Source organism: Euprymna scolopes, chromosome 36 (assembly GCF_053919585.1).
Source record: "Euprymna scolopes isolate OS-2025 chromosome 36, ASM5391958v1, whole genome shotgun sequence".
Lineage (NCBI taxonomy): Eukaryota > Metazoa > Mollusca > Cephalopoda > Sepiida > Sepiolidae > Euprymna > Euprymna scolopes.
Window position 1 is genome coordinate 81,060,539 of NC_136517.1, and position 27,859 is coordinate 81,088,397.

Here is a 27,859-nt window from a genome sequence, read left to right on the forward strand (position 1 = left end):
AAACTTTGTTGACCTTTAGGCTAGGGTCAAAGTGTAGTATCAATTATGTCCAAAAATGGTACAGTAATGTTGGAAGCCTGCGTTTGCATCGGACGTCCATAGAATAGAAATATGTCATTCTTTTAAGCACAACAGAAATTTACAGGGTAGTATAATAAAGTTGTCGCTTTAAAGAAAACAACACTACAGTTTTATTTTTTTAAACTTTTATTGAAAAAATCAATTCCAGTAACTTCATTATGTAGTAGAGCTGACATCTATTCAATGTAGCCTCAATCACAGCCTTGATACAGGTCCAGCATGACTTTTCCACAAGCACCAGGAGCTTGGCGAATACTCTGCAGATGGCAGCGATCATGCTGGCTTTGGTGTTGTGGGAGGTCATGTTTGTGATGTTCTCGACGTATGACCAAACGAAGTAGTCCAGAGGGTTCAGGTCGAGGGAGGAGGGGGTATCAGTGAGAGAAGGATACAAAGTCGTAGCACTCTTTCTAAAGCCAAGCCTGGGTCTCTTTGTACTTGTGGGCCGGTGCCGTATCGAGGCGATGATTGAGGCTGAAGGCGGCTACATTGAATAGATATTAGCTCTACTACATAATCAAGTTACGTGAATTGATTTCTTTCAATTATAAAAGTTTTAAAATAGAGCTGTAGTGTTGTTTTCTTTAGAGTGACAACTTTACTGTTCTACCCTGTATTTATATGATTTAGCTTTTTCGGACTATTGCTCTCATCTTGAGTGTTATCTCGATGTTTTTGTGGATATAGCCTCCCGATTTTCTTTAGGTGTTTCTTATCAAACTTGGGAATCCTTACAGTTTTGAATTTTTGAGATGAGCTATGAATGTTTGTATTGTTTAGATTAATCGGACAATTGTTTTCATCTTGAGTGTTATCTGCATAACTTTTCGATCGATGTAACCTCCGATCTTCGTCAGGTGTTAAAGTCGCCAGTTTTTGCCAAGAAAAACAGAGGGTAGCTCTGCATTCTATGGTTTTGGAATTTTTAAATCTAGTTGGAAGTAAGTTTACACAAATTTTAAAGATAATTTGATTATCACAAAACCCTAGCGAGTATAATTTTTAACTTATTATTATTAATTTTTAATTAAATCCATCAACCAATTGTAAGTTCTTAGAAACATAATATTTACGAAACTATGGGGTTGCTGGTTTCAGTATGGTTAATTGCGTCTCATCCATTTTTAACCAGATGTTTTTTTGTTTTTTTTTATAGTTTCATGCCTCATCTAAAAAATTTAGTAAAATTAAATAAATAAATAAAGGTACATGTACAGTTTAGTCAAGACATTAAAAAATGAAAATATCAAAAAAAGTTTAAATTGTACATATCTGTTATGGCATGAAGCACGAAAAAATTTCACTTAATTTCATCAAGTAGTTTTTATTTTACAGCAAAAAAACAATTTGTTATGATACCGAGCAAAAGGTCTGTTAAGTTTTGAGACATTATGTTGAACAAAGATGGCGGCGTAGTTCAGATCAGTAACCAAGATGGCGACCAAGAATCAAATGCGGTCCGTGGCATAGTTAACCTCTTAAGTTCTGAGATATTGTGTTGAACAAAGATGGCGGCATAATTCAGATCAGTAACCAAGATGGCAGCATAGTTCAGATCACTAACCAAGATGGCGACGAAGAATTAAATGCGGTCCGTGACGTAGTAAACGGCGAACTGATTGAATCCAAAGTTTGACAATTTTTATAATAATTTTGGGACGTTTTCATTGGTTGTTTAGCACAGCCGTTGGTTATAAAAATGATTGGCGAATCCATTCGTCTCATACCCCCATTAAAAGTCCATTTTGATGGGATGTCTCCTAGCGGCTTCGGCTGCAGGGAGACACGGTAGTACCAGTCAAGGATTCGTCACTTGACACTCAGCCCAACAGGTGAGGGGCCGGGAACCGGCCCAGCACCTGTTGGACTGAGGTACACCGCCTGGGTAATACCTAGGAGGTCCACCCTCCCAGGCCTTGCCACCGGGCTTTCCGGTGGGGCAAGTTTATTGCTTGCTGCCTGAGGCGCCCCGACCGGGGAATGCCGACGGGGTTACTCAGGCAATTTTTAAAATTGCAGGAGTGCCCCTCCTTTAGGGGAGCCTGCGGGGTTCCCACTTTCCGGCCTTGTGCCACATTTTGCTGAGGTGGGCAGCAAATAAATATCTACCTCCATTAAAAGTCCATTTTGATGGGATGTCTCCTAGCGGCTTCGGCTGCAGGGAGACAGGGTAGTACCAGTCAAGGATTCGTCACTTGACACTCAGCCCAACAGGTGAGCGGCCGGGAACCGGCCCAGCACCTGTTGGACTGAGGTACACCGCCTGGGTAATACCTAGGAGGTCCACCCTCCCAGGCCATGCCACCGGGCTTTCCGGTGGGGCAAGTTTATTGCTTGCTGCCTGAGGCGCCCCGACCGGGGAATGCCGACGGGGTTACTCAGGCAATTTTTAAAATTGCAGGAGTGCCCCTCCTTTAGGGGAGCCTACGGGTATCCCACTTTCCAGGCCTTGTGCCAAATATTGCCGATGTGGGTGGCAATTAAATATATACCTACATTAGAAGTCAAAAACATTTTACAAGGTCCGATTTTTAGGAAGAAAAGCTAGTTATTAAAGATGGGGAGGGAGTGTCGGTGCTTTACATGAAGTTATCTCCCCGTGTCGTTTCTAAAATTCAAACAAAAATTTAAAACAAATCCAACATGTCTGCCTTCAACGCGCTCTCATAAAAACGTGTTTTTCTGCTGTAAAAAAAAAAAACTGCTTGATCAAATTAAGTGAAATTTTTTTTCCGGAGATCTTCATGTCAAAACGGATACGTACAATATAACTTTTTTTTTTTCGATATTTTCATTTTTTAATTTCTTGATTAAACTGCACAAGTACCAAAAAAGAATTCATATCCGCTTCATGACAGATATTTTTTTTGATATGACTGATAGGAAATAAAAAGGAGGGAAGCAAGAAAAAAAAACGGGGACGAAACCAAGGAAAAGGGAAAAAAAAGGAAGGGGAGGAAAAATCGAAGTTGTTTATATATGAAAAGTTCTAGAAACATAATATTTACGAAACTAAGAAGTTTCTGTACAGAATTTCGAATGGAACATTTTATTTAATCTATGGGGGTAGCTTGTTCTCATTCTATCAGTCCTGACCAGGTGGAAGTCTTAAGTAATTGTATTCTTAGTATCGGCTGCACTGAAAATGGAACCTTCAACATTCAGAAGACTAAGACCTGATTATTACTTAGTACTTTTTTTTTTTTTTTTTTTTTTTTTTTTACAAAGGCATCACCACATTATCAAGGCTCAGAGGCCACTCAAGGATAAGGGTTAAAGAGTGTACAGTAGAAGTTGGTCAATATAGTAATCATTAGTAATGAAAATTTGGTAAATTTAATAACTTATATGGAACGGCTCATTAAGAACTTATTTACCTTAGACTTGAACACAACCATATTGTAGTCAGCCGGAAAGCAGGAAAACGGAAGACAATTCCACAGGCGTGCAGTTCTAAGAAAGAAGCTTTGTTCATGGAATCTATGTTTAGGTTTAGGCACAGATAAAGAGTGGGGGAAATTATTGATAGTGTTTACAGCTAGACGAGTGTTTCTTGTGAAAGTTTGGCGAGGGGGGACCATAGATTGAAGCTCAGTTGAACACTTTCCATGAAAATAACGATACATCAGAGACAAACTCGCAACATCTCTTCTGTGAGATAGAGGTTGTAAGGAGGAGAAAAGGACATCTCCTACGAGGCTACGAAGTCTATTTTGAACTCTATCAAGGCAGGACAAGTCCTTTCTAGCAGCTCCTGCCCAGATGTGGCAACAGTATTCCATCCTTGGACGTACCTGGCTCTTATATAGATAGAGAATAGCATCAGCAGTGAGATATCTACTGGATCGATAGAAAGATCCCACCATTTTTCCAGCGGCCTTGGCAACAGATTTGATATACGTGTTCCATTTAAGATCAGGAGTAATGGTCAAGCCCAGAAGCTTGTCAAAACTTGAGGCCTCCTGAAGACGAGAGCCATTCATTTCAATTGATGACAAATGTGGATTAAAATGTTGATGATGTAAAGAGAGAAGCTTGGTTTTAGATGCATTAAAAGTAACCAGCCACTCCTTTCCCCATTGTACTACATGCTCAAGATCAGAGGAGAGAGAATTGGAGAGTACTTGCTCGTTTACTGTCTTAGATGTGGTACCATAAATGGTAGTGTCGTCAGCATAAATGTCTACAAATGATGTAAGGATATGATTTGGAAGATCATTAATGTAGATCAGGAAAAGAGTTGGGCCCAGGATGGATCACTGAGGGACACCGGCATTAATACTGAGAGCTTCTGAGTACTTATATCCATTATGCAATAAGTCGCTGCAAATTTATCTAATGCACAAGGGTTACTTGTTCTCGTTCCATCAGCCATGAACCCTGTAATAAAGTGCAATTGATATTAAGAAAACAATTACAGATGACTTAAGATTTTTATCTGGTCATGGCTGACAAAACGAGAAAAAACTACCCCCATGGATTAAATAACAAGTTCCATTTGAAATTCTATACAGATTGCCAAGTTCAACAAGATGCACCTGAAAAATGTCGGAGGTTACATCGGCTGAAACATTATAAAAAAAAAAGAAAAAAGAATGAGAATAACATCCAAGATAAGAAAACTAGTGGAAATATTTCAAATAATATTTCTTTCTTGTTCAAATGGTGGCTTACCTTGTTCAGTGGAACTCGTTGATTGTTTTGCTGCACTCGGAAGATGTTCAGTAAGTTTCCAGTATTGACACCATTTCTTGCAGAAGAGAAAAATTGAAAGGATGCATGTTAAATGCTGAACAGTTGGTGCCAGAATATATTTCTGCATAATTTAAATTTTTAATTATTTGTATTATTTATATTATTTGGATTTTATTATTTGAATTATTTTTATTATTTGAATTATTTTTATTGTTTGAATTATTTTTATTGTTTAAATTATTTTTATCTTTTTAGATTATATTTATTATTTGAATTAATTTTATTATTTGAATTATTTGAATTAATTTAGGTATTTGAATTTTTGTTATTATTTGAATTATTTTTATTATTAAAATTATTTTTATTATTTGAATTATTTTTATTATTTGGATTATTTTTATTATTGAGATTATTTTCATTATTTGAATTATTTTCATTATTTGAATTATTTTTATTATTTGAATTGTTTTTATTATTTGAATTATTTTTATTATTTGAATTATTTTTATTATTTGAATTATTTTTATTATTTGGATTATTTTTATTATTTGAATTGTTTTTATTATTTGAATTATTTTTATTATTTGGATTTTTTTTATTATTTGGATTATTTTTATTATTTGAATTGTTTTTATTGTGTGAATTATTTTTATTGTGTGAATTATTTTTATTGTTTGAATTATTTTTATTATTTGAATTATTTTTTTTATTTGAATTATTTTTATTATTTGAATCATTTTTATTATTTTTATTATTTTTATTATTTGAATTATTTTTATTATTTTTATTATTTTAATTATTTTAATTATTTTTATTATTTGAATTATTTTTATTATTTGAATTATTTTTATTGTTTGAATTATTTTTATTATTTAGATTATTTTTATTATTTGAATTATTTTTATTATTTGAATTATATTTATTTATTAGATTATTTTTATTATTTGAATTATTTTTATTATTTGAATTATTTGAATTAATTTTGGTATTTGAATTATTTTTAATGTTTAAATTATTTTTATTATTTAAATTATTTTTATTATTTGAATTATTTTTATTATTTGAATTATTTTTATTATTTGAAAAAATTTTATTATTTGAATTACTTTTATTGTTTGAATTGCTTTTATTATTTGAATTATTTTTATTATTTGAATTATTTTTATTATTTGAATTATTTTTTTTATTTGAATTATTTTTATTGTTTGAACTATTTTTATTGTTTGAATTATTTTTATTATTTGGAGTATTCTTCATTATTTGAATTATTTTTATTATTTTTATTATTTTTATTATTTTTATTATTTGAATTATTTTTATTATTTGAATTATTATTATTATTTGAATTACTTTTATTATGATTATTTTTATTATTTGAATTATTTTTATCATTTAGATTATTTTTATTATTTGAATTATTTTTATTGTTTGAATTATTTTTATTATTCGAATTATTTTTATTATTTGAATTATTTTATTATTTGAATTATTTCTATTATTTTAATTATTTCTATTATTTGAATTATTGTTATTATGTGATTAATTTTATTATTTGAATTATTTTTATTATTTGCATTATTTTTTTATTTGAATTATTTTTATTTTTTAGATTATTTTTATTATTTGAATTATTTTATTATTTGTACTATTTGAATTAATTTTGGTATTTGAATTATTTTTATTATTTAAATTATTTGTATTATTTAAATTATTTTTATTATTTGAATATTTTTATTATTTGAATTATTTTTATTATTTGATTATTTTTAATGTTTGAATTATTTTATTGTTTGAATTATTTTTATTGTTTGAATTATTTTTATTGTTTGAATTATTTTTATTTTTAAGATTATTTTATTATTTGAATTATTTTTATTATTTGAATTATGTGAATTAATTTTGGTATTTGAATTATTTTTAATATTTAAATTATTTTTATTATTTGAATTATTTTTATTTTTTAGATTATTTTATTATTTAGATTATTTTTATTGTTTGAATTGTTTTTATTATTTGAATAATTTTTATTATTTGAATTATTTTTATTATTTGAATTATTTTTATTATTGTAATTATTTTTAATTATTTGAATTATTTTTATTATTTGAATTATTTTTATTATTTGAATTATTTTTATTGTTTGAATTATTTTTTATTATTTGAATAATTTTTATTATTTGAATTGTTTTTATTATTTGAATTATTTGTATTGTTTGAATTATTTTTATTATTTGAATTATTTTTATTATTTTAATTTTTTTTTTATTATTTGAATAATTTTTATTATTTGAATTACTTTTATTGTTTGAATTATTTTTATTATTTGAATTATTTTTATTATTTGAATTATTTTTATTATTATGATTATCTTTATTATTTGAATTATTTTTATTGTTTGAATAATTTTTATTATTTGAATTGTTTTTATTATTTGAATTATTTTTATTATTTGAATTATTTTTATTATTTGAATTGTTTTTATTATTTGAATTATTTTTATTTTAATTGTTTTCATTGTGTGACTTATTTTTATTATTTGGATTATTTTTTATTATTTGAATTATTTTTATTATTTGTATTGTTTTTATTGTTTGAATTATTTTTATTGTATGAATTATTTTATTATTCGAATTATTTTTATTATTTTAATTATTTTTATTATTTGAATTATTTCTATTATTTGAATATTTTCTATTAATTGAATTATTTCTATTATTTGAATTATTTCTATTAATTGAATTATTTCTATTATTTGAATTATTTCTATTGTTTGAATGATTGTTATTGTTTGAATTATTTTATGGTGTGAATTATTTTTATATTTGAATTATTTTTATTATTTGAATTATTTTTTATTATTTGAATTATTTCTATTAATTGAATTATTTTTATTAATTGAATTATTTCTATTATTTCAATTATTTCTATTGTTTGAATGATTGTTATTGTTTTAATTATTTTATGGTGTGAATTATTTTTATATTTGAATTATTTTTATTATTTGAATTATTTTTATTATTTGAATTATTTTTATTATTTGAATTATTTTTATTATTTACATTATTTTATTGTTTGAATTATTTTTATTGTTTTTATTATTTTATTGTTTGAATTATTTTGTTTGAATTATTTTAATTGTTTGAATTATTTTATTGTTTGAATTATTTTATTGTTTGAATTATTTTATTGTTTGAATTATTTTTATTGTTTGAATTATTTTTATTTTTTAGATTATTTTATTATTTGAATTATTTATATTATTTGAATTATTTGAATTAATTTTGGAATTTGAATTATTTTTATTATTTAAATTATTATTTATTTAAATTTGTTTTATTATATGAATTATTTTTATTATTTGAATAATTTTTATTATTTGAATTACTTTTATTGTTTTAATTAATTTTATTATTTGAATTATTTTTATTATTTGAATTATTTTATGGTTTGAACTATTTTTATTGTTTGAATTATTTTTATTATTTGGATTATTTTTATTATTTTTATTATTTGAATTATTTTTATTATTTGAATATTTTTATTATTTAGATTATTTTTATTATGTGAATTATTTTTATTATTTGTATTATTTTTATTGTTTGAATTATTTTTATTGTTCGAATTATTTCTATTATTCGAATTATTTTTATTATTTGAATTATTTTTATTATTTGAATTATTTCTATTGTTTGAATTATTGTTATTGTTTTAATTATTTTTATTGTGTGATTTATTTTTATTATTTGAATTGTTTTTATTATTTTAATTTTTTTTATTATTGTAATTATTTTTATTTTTTAGATTATTTTTATTATTTGAATTATTTTATAATTGGTAATATTTGAATTAGTTTTGGTATTTGAATTATTTTTATTATTTAAATTATTTGTATTATTTAAATTATTTTTATTATTGTAATTATTTTTATTATTTGATTAGTTTTATTGTTTGAATTGCTTTTATTGTTTGAATTATTTTATTGTTTGAATTATTTTATTGTTTGAATTATTTTTATTATTTGAATTATTTTATTGTTTCAATAATTTTATTGTTTGAATTATTTTATTGTTTGAATTATTTTTATTTTTTAGATTATTTTATTATTTGAATTATTTATATTATTTGAATTATTTGAATTAATTTTGGTATTTGAATTATTTTTATTATTTGAATTATTTTATTGTTTGAATTAGTTTATTGTTTGAATTTTTTTATTGTTTGAATTATTTTTATTTTTTAGATTATTTTATTATTTGAATTATTTATATTATTTGAATTATTATTTTATAATTGGTAATATTTGAATTAGTTTTGGTATTTGAATTATTTTTATTATTTAAGTTATTTATATTATTTAAATTATTTTTATTATTTGAATAATTTTTATTATTTGAATTACTTTTATTGTTTGAATTTATTTTATTATTTGAATGATTTTTATTATTTTAATTGTTTTTATTATTTGAATTATTTTTATTATTTTAATTATTTTATGGTTTGAACTATTTTTATTGTTTGAATTATTTTTATCATTTGGATTATTTTTATTATTTTTATTAGTTGAATAATTTTTATTATTTGAATTATTTTTATCATTTAGATTATTTTTATTGTTTGAATTATTTTTATTATTTTTATTGTTTAAATTATTTTATTGTCTGAATTATTTTTATTATTTAAATTATTTTTATTGTTTGAATTGTTTTTATTATTTGAATAATTTTTATTATTTGAATTACTTTTATTGTTTGAATTAATTGTATTATTTGAATTATTTTTATTATTTTAATTGTTTTTATTATTTGAATTATTTTTATTATTTGAATTATTTTATGTTTTGAACTATTTTTATTGTTTTAATTATTTTTATTATTTGGATTATTTTTATTATTTTTATTAGTTGAATAATTTTTATTATTTGAATTATTTTTATCATTTAGATTATTTTTATTGTTTGAATTATTTTTATTATTTTTATTGTTTAAATTATTTTATTGTCTGAATTATTCTTATTATTTAAATTATTTTTATTGTTTGAATTGCTTTTATTATTTGAAAAATTTTTATTATTTGAATTACTTTTATTGTTTGAATTATTTTTATTATTTGAATTATTTTTTTATTTGAATTGTTTTTATTATTTGAATTGTTTTTATTATTTGAATGATTTAGATTATTTTAATTATTTTTATTATTTAAATTATTTTTATTATTTAAGTTATTTTTATTATTTTAATTATTACATTATTTAAAACAAATTATTATTTAGAGTATTTTATTATTTAAACTACTTTTATGATTTGAATTATTTTTATTATTTGAATTATTTCTATTGTTTGAATTATTGTTATTGTTTTAATTATTTTTATTGTGTGATTTATTTTTATTATTTGAATTGTTTTTATTATTTTAATTTTTTTTATTATTGTAATTATTTTTATTTTTTAGATTATTTTTATTATTTGAATTATTTTATAATTGGTAATATTTGAATTAGTTTTGGTATTTGAATTATTTTTATTATTTAAATTATTTGTATTATTTAAATTATTTTTATTATTGTAATTATTTTTATTATTTGATTAGTTTTATTGTTTGAATTGCTTTTATTGTTTGAATTATTTTATTGTTTGAATTATTTTTATTATTTGAATTATTTTATTGTTTCAATAATTTTATTGTTTGAATTATTTTATTGTTTGAATTATTTTTATTTTTTAGATTATTTTATTATTTGAATTATTTATATTATTTGAATTATTTGAATTAATTTTGGTATTTGAATTATTTTCATTATTTGAATTATTTTATTGTTTGAATTAGTTTATTGTTTGAATTTTTTTATTGTTTGAATTATTTTTATTTTTTAGATTATTTTATTATTTGAATTATTTATATTATTTGAATTATTATTTTATAATTGGTAATATTTGAATTAGTTTTGGTATTTGAATTATTTTTATTATTTAAGTTATTTATATTATTTAAATTATTTTTATTATTTGAATAATTTTTATTATTTGAATTACTTTTATTGTTTGAATTTATTTTATTATTTGAATGATTTTTATTATTTTAATTGTTTTTATTATTTGAATTATTTTTATTATTTTAATTATTTTATGGTTTGAACTATTTTTATTGTTTGAATTATTTTTATCATTTGGATTATTTTTATTATTTTTATTAGTTGAATAATTTTTATTATTTGAATTATTTTTATCATTTAGATTATTTTTATTGTTTGAATTATTTTTATTATTTTTATTGTTTAAATTATTTTATTGTCTGAATTATTTTTATTATTTAAATTATTTTTATTGTTTGAATTGTTTTTATTATTTGAATAATTTTTATTATTTGAATTACTTTTATTGTTTGAATTAATTGTATTATTTGAATTATTTTTATTATTTTAATTGTTTTTATTATTTGAATTATTTTTATTATTTGAATTATTTTATGTTTTGAACTATTTTTATTGTTTTAATTATTTTTATTATTTGGATTATTTTTATTATTTTTATTAGTTGAATAATTTTTATTATTTGAATTATTTTTATCATTTAGATTATTTTTATTGTTTGAATTATTTTTATTATTTTTATTGTTTAAATTATTTTATTGTCTGAATTATTCTTATTATTTAAATTATTTTTATTGTTTGAATTGCTTTTATTATTTGAAAAATTTTTATTATTTGAATTACTTTTATTGTTTGAATTATTTTTATTATTTGAATTATTTTTTTATTTGAATTGTTTTTATTATTTGAATTGTTTTTATTATTTGAATGATTTAGATTATTTTAATTATTTTTATTATTTAAATTATTTTTATTATTTAAGTTATTTTTATTATTTTAATTATTACATTATTTAAAACAAATTATTATTTAGAGTATTTTATTATTTAAACTACTTTTATGATTTGAATTATTTTTATTATTTGAATTATTTCTATTGTTTGAATTATTGTTATTGTTTTAATTATTTTTATTGTGTGATTTATTTTTATTATTTGAATTGTTTTTATTATTTTAATTTTTTTTATTATTGTAATTATTTTTATTTTTTAGATTATTTTTATTATTTGAATTATTTTATAATTGGTAATATTTGAATTAGTTTTGGTATTTGAATTATTTTTATTATTTAAATTATTTGTATTATTTAAATTATTTTTATTATTGTAATTATTTTTATTATTTGATTAGTTTTATTGTTTGAATTGCTTTTATTGTTTGAATTATTTTATTGTTTGAATTATTTTATTGTTTGAATTATTTTTATTATTTGAATTATTTTATTGTTTCAATAATTTTATTGTTTGAATTATTTTATTGTTTGAATTATTTTTATTTTTTAGATTATTTTATTATTTGAATTATTTATATTATTTAAATTATTTGAATTAATTTTGGTATTTGAATTATTTTTATTATTTGAATTATTTTATTGTTTGAATTAGTTTATTGTTTGAATTTTTTTATTGTTTGAATTATTTTTATTTTTTAGATTATTTTATTATTTGAATTATTTATATTATTTGAATTATTATTTTATAATTGGTAATATTTGAATTAGTTTTGGTATTTGAATTATTTTTATTATTTAAGTTATTTATATTATTTAAATTATTTTTATTATTTGAATAATTTTTATTATTTGAATTACTTTTATTGTTTGAATTTATTTTATTATTTGAATGATTTTTATTATTTTAATTGTTTTTATTATTTGAATTATTTTTATTATTTTAATTATTTTATGGTTTGAACTATTTTTATTGTTTGAATTATTTTTATCATTTGGATTATTTTTATTATTTTTATTAGTTGAATAATTTTTATTATTTGAATTATTTTTATCATTTAGATTATTTTTATTGTTTGAATTATTTTTATTATTTTTATTGTTTAAATTATTTTATTGTCTGAATTATTTTTATTATTTAAATTATTTTTATTGTTTGAATTGTTTTTATTATTTGAATAATTTTTATTATTTGAATTACTTTTATTGTTTGAATTAATTGTATTATTTGAATTATTTTTATTATTTTAATTGTTTTTATTATTTGAATTATTTTTATTATTTGAATTATTTTATGTTTTGAACTATTTTTATTGTTTTAATTATTTTTATTATTTGGATTATTTTTATTATTTTTATTAGTTGAATAATTTTTATTATTTGAATTATTTTTATCATTTAGATTATTTTTATTGTTTGAATTATTTTTATTATTTTTATTGTTTAAATTATTTTATTGTCTGAATTATTCTTATTATTTAAATTATTTTTATTGTTTGAATTGCTTTTATTATTTGAAAAATTTTTATTATTTGAATTACTTTTATTGTTTGAATTATTTTTATTATTTGAATTATTTTTTTATTTGAATTGTTTTTATTATTTGAATTGTTTTTATTATTTGAATGATTTAGATTATTTTAATTATTTTTATTATTTAAATTATTTTTATTATTTAAGTTATTTTTATTATTTTAATTATTACATTATTTAAAACAAATTATTATTTAGAGTATTTTATTATTTAAACTACTTTTATGATTTGAATTATTTTTATTATTTGAATTATTTCTATTGTTTGAATTATTGTTATTGTTTTAATTATTTTTATTGTGTGATTTATTTTTATTATTTGAATTGTTTTTATTATTTTAATTTTTTTTATTATTGTAATTATTTTTATTTTTTAGATTATTTTTATTATTTGAATTATTTTATAATTGGTAATATTTGAATTAGTTTTGGTATTTGAATTATTTTTATTATTTAAATTATTTGTATTATTTAAATTATTTTTATTATTGTAATTATTTTTATTATTTGATTAGTTTTATTGTTTGAATTGCTTTTATTGTTTGAATTATTTTATTGTTTGAATTATTTTTATTATTTGAATTATTTTATTGTTTCAATAATTTTATTGTTTGAATTATTTTATTGTTTGAATTATTTTTATTTTTTAGATTATTTTATTATTTGAATTATTTATATTATTTGAATTATTTGAATTAATTTTGGTATTTGAATTATTTTTATTATTTGAATTATTTTATTGTTTGAATTAGTTTATTGTTTGAATTTTTTTATTGTTTGAATTATTTTTATTTTTTAGATTATTTTATTATTTGAATTATTTATATTATTTGAATTATTATTTTATAATTGGTAATATTTGAATTAGTTTTGGTATTTGAATTATTTTTATTATTTAAGTTATTTATATTATTTAAATTATTTTTATTATTTGAATAATTTTTATTATTTGAATTACTTTTATTGTTTGAATTTATTTTATTATTTGAATGATTTTTATTATTTTAATTGTTTTTATTATTTGAATTATTTTTATTATTTTAATTATTTTATGGTTTGAACTATTTTTATTGTTTGAATTATTTTTATCATTTGGATTATTTTTATTATTTTTATTAGTTGAATAATTTTTATTATTTGAATTATTTTTATCATTTAGATTATTTTTATTGTTTGAATTATTTTTATTATTTTTATTGTTTAAATTATTTTATTGTCTGAATTATTTTTATTATTTAAATTATTTTTATTGTTTGAATTGTTTTTATTATTTGAATAATTTTTATTATTTGAATTACTTTTATTGTTTGAATTAATTGTATTATTTGAATTATTTTTATTATTTTAATTGTTTTTATTATTTGAATTATTTTTATTATTTGAATTATTTTATGTTTTGAACTATTTTTATTGTTTTAATTATTTTTATTATTTGGATTATTTTTATTATTTTTATTAGTTGAATAATTTTTATTATTTGAATTATTTTTATCATTTAGATTATTTTTATTGTTTGAATTATTTTTATTATTTTTATTGTTTAAATTATTTTATTGTCTGAATTATTCTTATTATTTAAATTATTTTTATTGTTTGAATTGCTTTTATTATTTGAAAAATTTTTATTATTTGAATTACTTTTATTGTTTGAATTATTTTTATTATTTGAATTATTTTTTTATTTGAATTGTTTTTATTATTTGAATTGTTTTTATTATTTGAATGATTTAGATTATTTTAATTATTTTTATTATTTAAATTATTTTTATTATTTAAGTTATTTTTATTATTTTAATTATTACATTATTTAAAACAAATTATTATTTAGAGTATTTTATTATTTAAACTACTTTTATGATTTGAATTATTTTTACTATTTGAAGTATTTTTGTTATTTGAATTATTTTATTATTTTAATTATTTTCATTATTTGGATTATTTTATTATTTAAATTATTTTCATTATTTGGATTATTTTTATTTGAATTATTTGTATTATTTGAATTATTTTTATTGTTTCGATTATTTTTATTATTTGAATTATTTTTCTGATTTAAATTATTTTTATTATTTGGATTGTTTTCATTATTTGGATTAGGTTTATTATTTGAATACTTCTGTATTATTTAAATTTTTTAATTATTTTTATTATTTGAATTATTTACATTAATTTTATTATTTTTATCATTTAAATTATTTTTATTATTTAAATTTTTATTTATTATTTGGATGATTTTTATTATTTGGATTAATGCTATTAAAAGAATTAGTTTATTATTTGAATTATTTGATTACTTGGATTATATTTTTATACATTTTATTATTTTTATCATTCGGATTAGTTGAATTATTTGGATTATTTTATCATTTAGATTATTTTAAGTATTTTTATTATTTTTAGCATTTGGATTGTTTTTATTACTTGTATTATTTTCTGGGAGGGATATTTGTATTATATTAATTACTTTTTATTGTTTTTATTGTTTGCATTACTTACATTATTTTTATCATATTATTTTATTCTTTATTTTTATCATTTTTATTACTTGATCATTTTTTAAAATTGTATTATTTTTTATTAATTTATCATCTTTATATTTATCATTTTATCATCTTTATCATTTTTATTTTTTTAATCTTTTTTTAATATTTGAATTATTTGGATTGTTTGTATAATTTATATTGTATTATTTTATTATTTGTGTTATGTGAGTTATTGTTATTATTTGGGCGACCGAAAAATACAACTACAAATTACTTACCTCATGGCTGACAGAACAAGATCATGCTACCCCCCTGTAAAATGAATAAGAAGTTCCGTTCAAAATTCCATCTAAGTTCGACAAAAACATTCCCGAGTTCAACAAGAAGCGGTTGAAGAAGGTTGAGGGTTACATCGACCGAAACGGAAATCATACTCAATCCAAATGAATCCAAATAATATGAATAACCAATCCTCATCTCAAAAATTCAGAAACGTCTTCTCAAATGTGACGTTAGGCTGTGTAAGGTGTTAACTTTGGTCCAAATCACTTGCTCCTTTATTCGATTATAGATAACGTATCTAAGAACACTGATATACCTTCGTGTGAAATTTCATAAAAATCAACCCAGCCGTTTGCAAGTCCATACTAAACAAACGCATAGACAAAGTTCCTTATATATATATATATATATATATATATATATATATATATATATATATATATATATATATATATATATATATAAAAATAAAATTTTATTTATTTAAGTCTCGGCAATAGAGTGAAAAGCATATCTTATTTTTCTTTTATTAATATTATTGGAATTTTTTCCTTGTTTCCCTTGTACACACTTTTGTGAATTTTTCCATGGATTTCTGCCTTTGGATTATTTTGGACCATCTTCCAATTACGGGATTTCCTTGGATTTTACTTGTGCAAATGGAAATTCAATTAACTTTCTTGAAGTTATATATTTGGATTTTACCGTCACTGGATTATTTATCTTCCACCAGACTATCCATTCATGTGCAATCACCTTTTTTTTTCACTATATTCCCTCTGCTTCACTTTTTTGTTAAAAAACAAGTAAGGTCTTTGACTTACTTGTTGTTTCATCAAATACTTTTGCATGCAAAATCCGATCTAATTCCTACCCTCTGATGAGAAGGAAATTATTTCTTTGAAACTCAGCGGATTAAGGACTATCCACTTATCAAGTGTTTCCTTTTCAGATTAAATATGTTTTTAATTCTTTTTCAAAGTATTTTTTAACATGTTTTATTAACTGTTTGCTCATATATACATACATACATACATACATATATATATATATATATATATATATATATATATATATATATATATATGTGTGTGTGTTTTTGGAAGTTTTTCTAAGTCAATTAATCGCTTGCATTAATTAGCTTCCAAGAATTCATGCTAGTCTTAATATTATTTTCAGGATCATCAGTTGTTTATCGTGAAACACTGTTTTAGGGATTTAAAAATAGAATAGTATTTTACATCATGGCATCCCAGCAGTGTTGATAAAACATCACCTCCCTAAAAATATGTTTGTGTGTGTGTATGTATCTGAAATCTATTTAATTTGAAAATATCTGTTTTGTTTTCCATCGAAATGACGTCACATTCAGTGTAAATTTAAATTTGGTCTCTTTAGCTGCTATCATACCAAAGTGGCACTTACCATAGGTGGGTTGAACCAGTATTAAATTCACAAGCAGTGTACTCAGTCGTATGCATATCCCCGTCAGGAGAGATGACGACATTGGGTTTTTACAGCCCTTGCAGGAAGATGTTAATATCCTCCTACATATCGCACCTGGTATACCGAAATGGCCACCCATCTGATACTGACTAAGCTGAACGTTGCTTAACTTCAGTGATCTAATAAGGACTGGTGTGTCAATCTGATTATACAGGAATTCAATACGCAAAAAAAACAAAAAAAAAAAAACGGGATGAATTCGTTTTTTCCTTTGTGTTCAAAACAGAAAATTTGTTTTGTTTTTTAAGATTTCTTTCTTTTGTTTTCTGTGTTAAGAAATAAAATATATGAAAATATAAAAGAATCAAATTTAAAGGATGAAAAACACGATTGGAACGTGATATTAACTGCAATGAATTTAGGTCATCCTAAACCGGTGTAATCATTATTTCGTTCCTCATGTAAAAATGTTAGTTCATTACTGAAGCGTGTCGAATTGCTTTCTTATCAAGTTTATATTATATTTGTCCAAAATAAAAAATACACTTAGTCCAATGAAACAAAATTGGAACTTACCCTGCTGCAAATGATCCCACAATGTCCAGAGCAAATTTCTCCAAGGCTGCAATTTGGTATCGGCTGTAGGTAAACGTGCCCTGGATCCCTGTCTTTTCAAAGACCAATGTCCTGCTCTCAGGATACTTCTTTGTAATCCCTCTCAGGTGGAGATCGGAGAAGACAACGCTGTAGGGCAGTATCTGGAGGTACGACAAGTGGTCAGGGATCTCCGATGTACAAGCAAAATGCAGGAACCGGTGCTTGACCCGTCTCTGACGGTTGAAGCATATTGTGAGTTCTTCTAGCCCCTTTGTGGTCGACAGGTATTCCTTCGACACAAACATAATGATGTGGTCGGCCTGATCCAGTAGTGATAGACGGTCCTGGTGCGACTTGTTAAACAAAAGGGTTTCCATACGAGGTAGGTAATTGGAGAGAGAGTCCATCAAAGCTGCAGCAAATTTCATATCGTCCGGGGCAAAGCAGAACAGCACGTTACAGTCGTCGGTACACGTGGGGATCAATGATCGTGGTACAACAGTCTGTTTCTCGACTTTGTAGTTCTCCTTAAACAGACGCTCGCGGAACTTCATAGTTTCATCTTGAACGGAAATTTGTTTTTTCAGCTGAAATGTGTAAAATAATTTTGTAAAAGAGAAGCAGACTACTTGGTGACAGCTTCCGGTTCTGAATTCGGAAATTCACAAGCAGTGTTTATCAAAAAACAATCCGCTTACAGCTTGGCAGAATTTTTAATTTCATTAGTTGTTTGAACAAGTAAAAACTAGTAAATAAACTATATAAAAAATATTTTAAAATCAGAAAAAAAAAAAAATTTCAATTATAAAAAGAAATATTTAATTATTTGTAATAAATAAATTCAAATTATAAAATGAAGTTTTATTCTACTATTTTGATAAAAAACAACTCCAATTAAAAAATAAAATGTTTTATATAATTAGTCATAACAAAAAAATAACAATTTCCAATTATAAAAATAGTTTGATTTTATTACGCGTTAATAATTAAAAAAAAAAAAAATGATAGTAATTTATTTTTATCTAGCCTACCCCCACCCACCTAAATACACAAAAAAAAAAAAAAAAAGTCTGACCTTTCAAATTCAACACCGGAAGCCGTCATCAAGTAGACTTTTTCTATTTTACCAAATAATGTGTTCTGTAAGTATCAAAAGATACAGAAAAGTTGTAGTTTATTTAATTTGTGTGCAAGAAGTTTGCGATAAGGGAGATGGATGAGAAGTCAGATGTGGAGAAATTATATTTGAAGTTTGTTTGGTGAACTTTGCATTATCCGGTGTAAACAAATGGCTGGCAAATATTGTTCAAGCACATGTACATAAGTGCTCAAAAATCTTCAACCAGAACTAGCCTCCATACTTACAAAGCTGTTTAAACATTGTCTTAAGGAGAAATACTTCCCAACACCTTGGAAAACCCTCTCAATCTGCTCCGTATTTAAAAATTCAGGCGATCAGTCATCTCCCTCTCAGTACAAACCAATCAGGTCTCCTATGCATCATGAGTAGGGCTATAACAACATCATATTCCTTATCATTGTTTTTACCCTCGAGTATATATCCTGCACAGTTAGACACAGTTAACCAAGCGAGAACCACATGATTCTATGTAAAAGCATATAAGATATCAACGGATACACACCCGAGAGTCAAAACAGTGAAAAGAATATGCTGTTGTCCTAGCCTTAGTCATGAGTAAGTTACTGGAATCTGTGTTAAATAGAGAAGTGATCAACCACCTCAACAGAAACAACCTTCTAAATGTTATGCAATATGGTTTCTACTCTACTAGATTTACAGCTGATGCACTAACAGGATTAGCAAATCTCTCGACGTGTGCTTCGTTTCTACGGCCATTGCTCTTGATATTTCAAAGTCTTTCGATAGGGTGTGGCATAAAGGCCTGCTACACAAGATCTCCAGCTACAGAATAACTGGAAATATCTTCTCAATTATTAAGTCATTTCTCTCTGATTCATAAAGGTAGTGATTGATGGGCAGAAATCAGAAGCTCACACTATTAATAACGGCGTCCCTCAAAGTTCCATCCTGGATCTAATGATTTATGATTTTCATCAATGATCTCCGAAATCATATCCTTAGATCATTTGCAGACATTTATGCTAACGGCACTAACATATATGGCAATACTTCAAAGACCAGAAATGGACAAGATTTCTCTGATTCTCTCTTCTGATCTTGAGCACTTGGTGCAATGGGTGCAATGGGGAAAAAGGTGGCTGGTTAATTTTAATGCATTAAAAACCAAGCTTCTCTCTTTCCATCATCAACGCTCTGACCCACCTCTGGTTCCTATTGAAATGAACGGCTTTCGCCTTGAGGATACTCCATGTTTAGACAAGTTTCTGGGTCTGACCTTCACACCTCATCTGAAATGGAGCACATGCATCAAATCCGTTGCCAAGGTTGCTGGAAAAATGGTTGGATCATTCTACCGCTCCAGTAGATATCTCACTGCTGATGCAATTCTCTACCTTTATAAGATCCAAGTACATCCAAAGATGGAGTACTGTTACCATATCTGGGCAGGAGCTGCTCCAAGCCACCTATCCTGTCTTGACAAAGTTCAAAACAGATTTTGTAATCTAGTAGGCGATGCCTTTTTCTCTTCCCTGCAACCTCTTTTCCACAGAAGAGATGTTGCAAGCCTGTTTCTGCTCTATCACTATTTTCATGGCAAGTATTCGACTGAGCTCTAATTTATGGTCCTCTTTTGTCAATCTTTCACAAAAGAATACTCGTCTAGCCAAAATAACTATCAATAAATTCCCCCACTCTCTATCGGTGTCTAAACATAAACATGTATTCCATGAACAAAGCTTCTTTCCAAGAATTGCCCAACTGTGGAACTCTATTCTGCTGGCATGCTTTCTTTCTATTATCATTTTCAAGTCCAACATAAACAAATTCTTGTCAAACCGTCCTCATAAATAATCTAATTATACCAAATTCTTTCTACAAACGATTATCATACAACTCTACCAATGACTACAATACACGCATTAACCCTCATCCTCGAGTGACCTCCGAGCCTTGATATGTGGTAACCCCTTTGTAAAAAAAAAAGGAAAAATGTCATATTAGTCGTATTAGAATTAACAGCACCAGCACATTTAGTTACAGCTTTAATGTTAAAGCAGGTGTACATCAGGGTTATGTACCTAATCCGTTGCTTTTAATTTGTGTCTTAGAAACGTTGTTTTGTGTGGATTGTTTGGAAGAAATGTTTTGTGTTGATGATTTAATGCTTATCCGTGGAACAATGGAAGATCTATTTGTTAAGTTAAAGACTTGGAGGAAAGTGATTGTTACTGAGACCAAAATAATGATCAGTGGTTGTAGTGTGGGAAAAGCCACCAAAAGGGGAAATTAATCCTAATAAGAAGCTTCTAATAAACTGTAGTAAAGTACGTTATTTTATTGCCAATAACATAGTATAACAATAACAACTGAAAATTGGCTAGTCAGAATCAAAGTTTGATATATCAAGTTAAATGCTATTTAGATCCAACATTAAAATATCACAAGATAACTTTATATGTTATACTGTAGATAAATTATTCATTGTCTTCCTTTGAAGTACTTTTAATAAGGAGCTACTAATAAACTGTAATAAAGTATGTTATTTTATTGCTAATAACATGGTATAATAATAACAACTGAAAATTGGCGTCGAAATCAAAGTGATGGCGTGAAAGTGAACGTTACTAAAACTAAAATGATGATTATTTGTTATAGTGTTGAAAAAGACCCCAAAAGAGGAAATCCCAAACAAGGCACAATACAACTGAAACGTACGATCTACTGTGAATTAGAAGCCAGTATCAAACTAATTGAACGATCGTTATATAATGAGGCCCTCCGACAGTAGATAGAGATAGAGTCAGCTAGTATACATTCCGAGAGAGTGTCATTTAAGTCCATTTTCAGTATGGCCTAGTGACAACGGAAATATATCAATATCCCAACGAAGTCAGATGATAAAAGTTAAGAGTCAGCCCCATAGACAAAAACAGTTAAACGCAGGTGTTTATGACATAAAAAATTGGATCAAATGTTTGGAGTTGGAAACATTGCTTTTTTTTGTGCATTGGAAACGTTTTTTTGTGAATTGTTTGGAATACTGTAGAACCTCGGGATACGGTGGCCCTAGTATACGTTTATTTCAGGTTACGATGTGGAGTATGAAGTTTTCAGGACTCTGGTTACGATATTTGCCGCGCCTTACGGTGTTATTTATAATGTTATTTGATTATATACAGGTGTATTATATAATGTACTGCATTTTGTTGCTAATTTTTAATGCCGTATCCCGGGGTTCTGCCGTAGATACTTTTCATGTTGATGATTTCATGTTTATCCATGAAACAACAGAAGATCTAATTGTTACGAGTAAGTTAAAGACTTGGAGGAGGAATGAAACCTAAACGTAGATTTCATAAACAAAGCTTCTTTCTTAGAACTGCACACCTGTGGAACTCTCTTCCATTTGCCTGTTTTCCAGCTGACTATAATATGGTCGTCTTCAAGTCCAACGTAAACAAGTTCTTGATGAGCCGTTCCCTTTAAGTAATCCAATTTACCAAATTTCCACTACTAACAATTACTACGTCACTGTCCCATTGACCACTGTACACTTGGTAACCCTTATCCTCGAGTGGTCTCTGGGCCTTGATAAGTGGTGACTCCTTTGTAAAAAAAAAAAAACTGCTATGGAAAGTGAATCGTGCAAAGACTGAAATGCAATAACAATGCATGACATACCTATTAACTTAAACATTAGGAGGAATATGACGGAAAGTGAAGGTCTGAAAGTCCATGTTACTATGTTAAGCTCGTCTTGCTACGTCTAGTTTTGTTACCATGGTGATACCATTGGAGCACAGGGAGGAGCAGGTGCTAGTGTGCTTGCATGGTGTATATTCAGGAAACTTCTGCGATTACAAACCAGCAGAGTAAGACCGAGTGAAGGTTTGAAAGTAAAAGTGATAATCAGTGGTTGCAGTTTTAAAAAGCTCCCCAAAAAGAGGAAAGTTAGACAGAGATTAAATCTGGACAGTATAGGGAGATTGCAGAAGAGTAGACTCTGATAGTGTGGCCACATCGAAAGAATAGATGAAAGTTCTTAAGTTAATAGAAAACCAATGTTACTAAGACCAAAGTGATAATCAGTGGTTGCAGTTTTAAAAAGCTCCTTAAAAGAGGTAAGTTCCTCTGCTCAGTTTGTGGAAAGAGTGTTGAGTGCAAGTCAATTTTCCGCGGCACTTTTAAATATTGCTTACACGAGAGGTGCCGTGAAATTACTGGTAGATTTAGAGATGGGTCAAGATCAAAGTATAGTATCTGTTCTGATGCTGCACTTAAATTTTTTGTTCTTGGTTAGTGGAGGAGAAATCCTTCACGACTGAGACAATTTTTATTTTTTGTTCCTTTCTCCACATTAAAAAACGACCTTGGTGTCTAACTCTGCCCTCATGGGGAGGCAAAGTAAATAGGAACTAGTTTGTGCGCAAGAAGTGTAAGATGATGGACATGGATGAGAACTCAGGTGTGAAGAAAGTATATATGGATGATGAAGCTGCTGAGGTTGTTCAAAAGTTTTGTTACCATGGTGATACTATTGGAGCATTACCTCCCTTATCAACTTTTCTGTTTTTATTTTCATCCAAATCTAGTAAAGTCGCTCGGTTTCACAAATTTCTTGTTCCATTAATGATTATATTTCTATCTTATCGTTTTTCGTAATTTTTGGATATGTTATTATTTGCGACATGACCATTATATAGGTTCCATTTGTTTTACTTGATATTCAAGATTTAGATTTTTCAAATTTTGTTCTTATGATGTAGAAGCACCAAAAGCTGAAATTGAGATGTATTTCCGAACCTGTGAGCCTCTGGCCCCTTATTCCTAAACAACTCCAATTAGTTTCATGGAGAGAGAAAAACAGACAAAAAGTTCATCTTGCTACATCTAGTTTTGTTACCATGGTGATACCATTGGAGCACAGGGAGGAGCAGGTGCTAGTGTGCTTGCATGGTGTATATTCAGGAAACTTCTGCGATTACAAACCAGCAGAGTAAGATCGAGTGAAGGTTTGAAAGTAAAAGTGATAATCAGTGGTTGCAGTTTTAAAAAGCTCCCCAAAAAGAGGAAAGTTAGACAGAGATTAAATCTGGACAGTATAGGGAGATTACAGGACAGTAGACTCTGATAGTGTGGCCACATCGAAAGAATAGATGAAAGTTCTTAAGTTAATAGAAAACCAATGTTACTAAGACCAAAGTGATAATATTGGAGTATTACCTCCCTTATCAACTTTTCTTTTTTTTTAATCCAAATCTAGCAAAGTCGCTCGGTTTCACAAATTTCTTGTTCCATTAATAATTATATTTCTATCTTATCGTTTTTCGTAATTTTTGGATATGTTTCTATTTGCGACATGACCATTATGTAGGTTCCATTTGTTTTACTTGATATTCAAGATTTAGATTTTTCAAATTTTGCTCTTATGATGTAGAAGCACCAAAGCTGAAATTGAGATGAGTTTCCCAATCTGTGAACCCCTGGCCCCTTAGTCCTAAACAACTCCAATTAGTTTCATGGAGAGAGAAAAACAGACAAAAAGTTCATCTTGCTACATCTAGTTTTGTTACCATGGTGATACCATTGGAGCACAGAGAAGGGCAGGTGCTAGTATGGTTACATGGTGTATATTCAGGAAACTTCTGCCATTACGAACCAGTAGAGCAAGACCGAGGGAAGTGTCTTTTAACTGTAAAATCTAATTAGTTGAGGACACGTGTTGCATGGAGAGAAATGCGATGGATGTGTAATGTGAATCTTAAAGACAGGCTTATGACCTGTGACGAAGATTAAATCTGGACAGTATAGTGAGATATGTATAGAAGAGCAGACTCTGATGGTATGGTCACATCGAAAGAATTGATGAATATTCTTGGGTTAATAGATGTAGAACAATTAAGGTAGCATGTTCCATTCACAGGGGAAGGGCAAGGAATACATGGGAGGAAGTGATAAAAGAGAAAGAGGGATAAATAAAGACATGGCCAGAGATAGGTTAGTTTGGAAGCCAATTTCTAAAAGCTGTCCAACACATGCCAACATATTATTTTGATTGTTTGAACTGCTGCGCTCGTCTTGGTTATTTGTCCAATGTTTCATCTGATGAGACCTAGGATCTTCTTCAGATGTATCTTATCAATGGCTTTTATTAGTGAATGGTAGAAAGATACACCTGAAGAAGGTCGGAGGCTACATTGGCCGAAGCATTGTCAAAATAACACCTAAGATGAGAACAGTAGTCCGAACAATTTAAATAACACATATCAATCCTCATCTCAAAAATTCAGAAACATTAATTATATGCTAACATATAAAAATCATTAAACTGATGATGATGATGATGATGATGATGGTAGTGGTGGTGGTGGTGGTGACAACAACTCTCTTGAATAGAAAGGATAGATTTATACCTGTTTTGTGATCAACCAATCAAAATCGTTCCAAATGCTGTTGTTTTTAAAACTCAAATGCAATTGGGCAGCCAATTTCTCCATGCTCGGCACCAAGCAACTTCCACGTGCGTCGATGATATTCAGTTGGCCGAACCAATCAGGAACGAATTCCACATCCACAATGCACACCGGAATCAGAAAGAGTCGGTCTTCCTAAAAAAAAAAAATTCAGAAGAAGTCACGAGAATGGCATATGGTACAAAGCAAAGCCCAACAATAAAATTTACGAAATTAAAAAAAAAAAAAAAAGAAGGCAATCTTTTCTTTAAGGCATGTGATAATATCTAATTCAAAAAACAAAGAGAGAAATATTCAATTTCAAATAAAACAACTGATACCTGCGTAACTGACATGTCACAAAGAGTAACATATCCAAAAAATTAGGTCCTGGATATGACCTAAAACTATATCCCTTTAGTTGCTCGATTCACACAAATTTCTTGTTTAATTAATAATTATATTTCTATCTTATCGTTTTTCGTATTTTCTGGATATGTTACTATTTGCGACATAACCATTATGTAGGTACCGTTTGTTTTACTTGTATACTTGATATTCAATGAGATGCATTTCCCAACCTGTGAGCCCCTGAGACCCCTTATTCCTAAACAACTCCGATTAGCTCTTCTTGCTACATCTAGTTGCATTATATGCCCTCCTACCTCCATTGGACACGTTTTTTTTTTCCTTTTTGAAATCTCGCCAGAGACAAAAATATCTATGTCCACCTCCTCTCTCCACTGGAAATCACATAGTTTCGTGACTTCCTCTGGAGTCACCTCTGATCTTTAGTATCCTATACCTTTACAAAACCACCATTCATTCATGCATGGAGTATTGTTGCCACATCTGAGCGGGTGCATCTATCATTAGTCTCTCAAACTTAGACAAGGTCCAAAAAAAGTGTATCAATTCTAATGGGTTCCGCACTATTGGCTAAGCTCCAACCTCTGTCTCATCACCGCAACGTTGTTTTACAACTATTTTAATGGAATGTGCTCTGACGAACTCATTACTAGGGCTATAACAAGAGAATATTTTTTTCATTATTTTGACTCTCGAGTATATATCAGTTAATATCTTAATTGCATGTTGTATCCACATGTATTCCTTTTAATATATATATATATATATATATATATATATATATATATATATATATATATAAATATGTATGAATAAAATATTAATACGAAAAATATATAAATGTTTATATCTTTTCTGTATTTATTTCCTATGTGTTGACGTGTAGGAATACAAAAGTCTTTGGAAAAAAAAAAAAAAAACGAAAATATTTCTCTTAAAAGCACATGATTTTCGCACGATCCTTCACACTGAGGATGACCGAAGGATCAGTCGAAAATTATGTGCTTTTGAAAGAAACATTTTCGTTTTTTTTAAAGACTTTTTGTATTCCTACACGTCAACAATAGGAAATAAATGCAGAAAAGATATAAACATATATATATTTTTCGTATTGATATTTTATCCATACATATTTATATATATAGTTAATATCTTATATGTTTTTAGATAGAGTGATGTGGTTCTCAGATGATTACCTGTGTCTAACTGTGTCGGATATATACTCGAGAGTCAAAACATTATAAGAATATTCTCTTGTCATAGGCGTACTATTACTCTTATACAACTTCGACGTACATAACTCGACAAACTTGTCTAGCAGCAAAATCCCACCCCTATAAACGTCCTCAGGTGCTGGAAAGCTACTCTCTAACAGTTTCTTTCCTCGAACATCTAAACTTTTGAATTCCCTTCGTTTCCAGCTTCCCTGACTATATTAACGTACGGTAGTTTAAATGTAATGTGAACAAATATTTTGCTGCTCATCTCCTCACATAATCCCCATTAGACATGGTTCTAAATAGAAGCCTCTTATATCCAATTAGCAATGTGCCTTGTTTGGGATGAAAGACAAAAAAAAAAAAATACAATAATATTTTTCCAGGGACATTAGTAGCCAATGTTCAAAAAAGTTGAAATAAAAATGAATTTCCCAAGCTGTGAGCCCCTGGTCCCCGATATTACTAACTAGCATAGCGTTACCACTTTCAATTAAAATTCAATTAAAGGAAGAATTTATCAGGCATGACTCTTTTCTTCTTATTCTGTATATTGTCTCTCTTCTCGCCTTCTGTCTGTTTGTTTGTCTCTCTCTCTCTGTCTCCGTCTCTGTCTGTCTGTCTGTCTGTCTGTCTGTCTCTCTCTCTCTCTCTCTCTATATATATATATATATATATATATATATATATATATAGTAATTTATAAAATACATATGGCGACTAAGCTACACTGAATATTCGGCATTTCATTCACTCTAGGATTCGTCAGGCTTATGCGCGAATT

General features: G+C 25.7%; 1 protein-coding gene across 7 annotated transcripts in view; it reads right to left on the reverse strand.

The window, feature by feature from the left end:
- The window catches only part of LOC145260628 (uncharacterized), a 70,291-nt gene that overhangs the window by 370 nt on the left and 42,062 nt on the right, over positions 1-27,859 (reverse strand). For 5 of the 7 annotated variants that reach the window (XM_080118943.1, XM_080118942.1, XM_080118945.1 and 2 more), the window contains 3 exons: positions 25,451-25,645; positions 17,912-18,519; positions 4,756-4,831 (listed from right to left, as the gene is read on the reverse strand). In XM_080118943.1, the coding sequence (XP_079975069.1) occupies positions 4,756-4,831; positions 17,912-18,519; positions 25,451-25,645 (879 nt within the window). Of the gene's footprint in view, positions 1-4,755; positions 4,832-17,911; positions 18,520-19,007; positions 19,073-25,450; positions 25,646-27,859 lie in introns of all 7 variants that reach the window. The other 2 variants (XR_013864341.1, XR_013864342.1) reach the window with 1 other exon arrangement.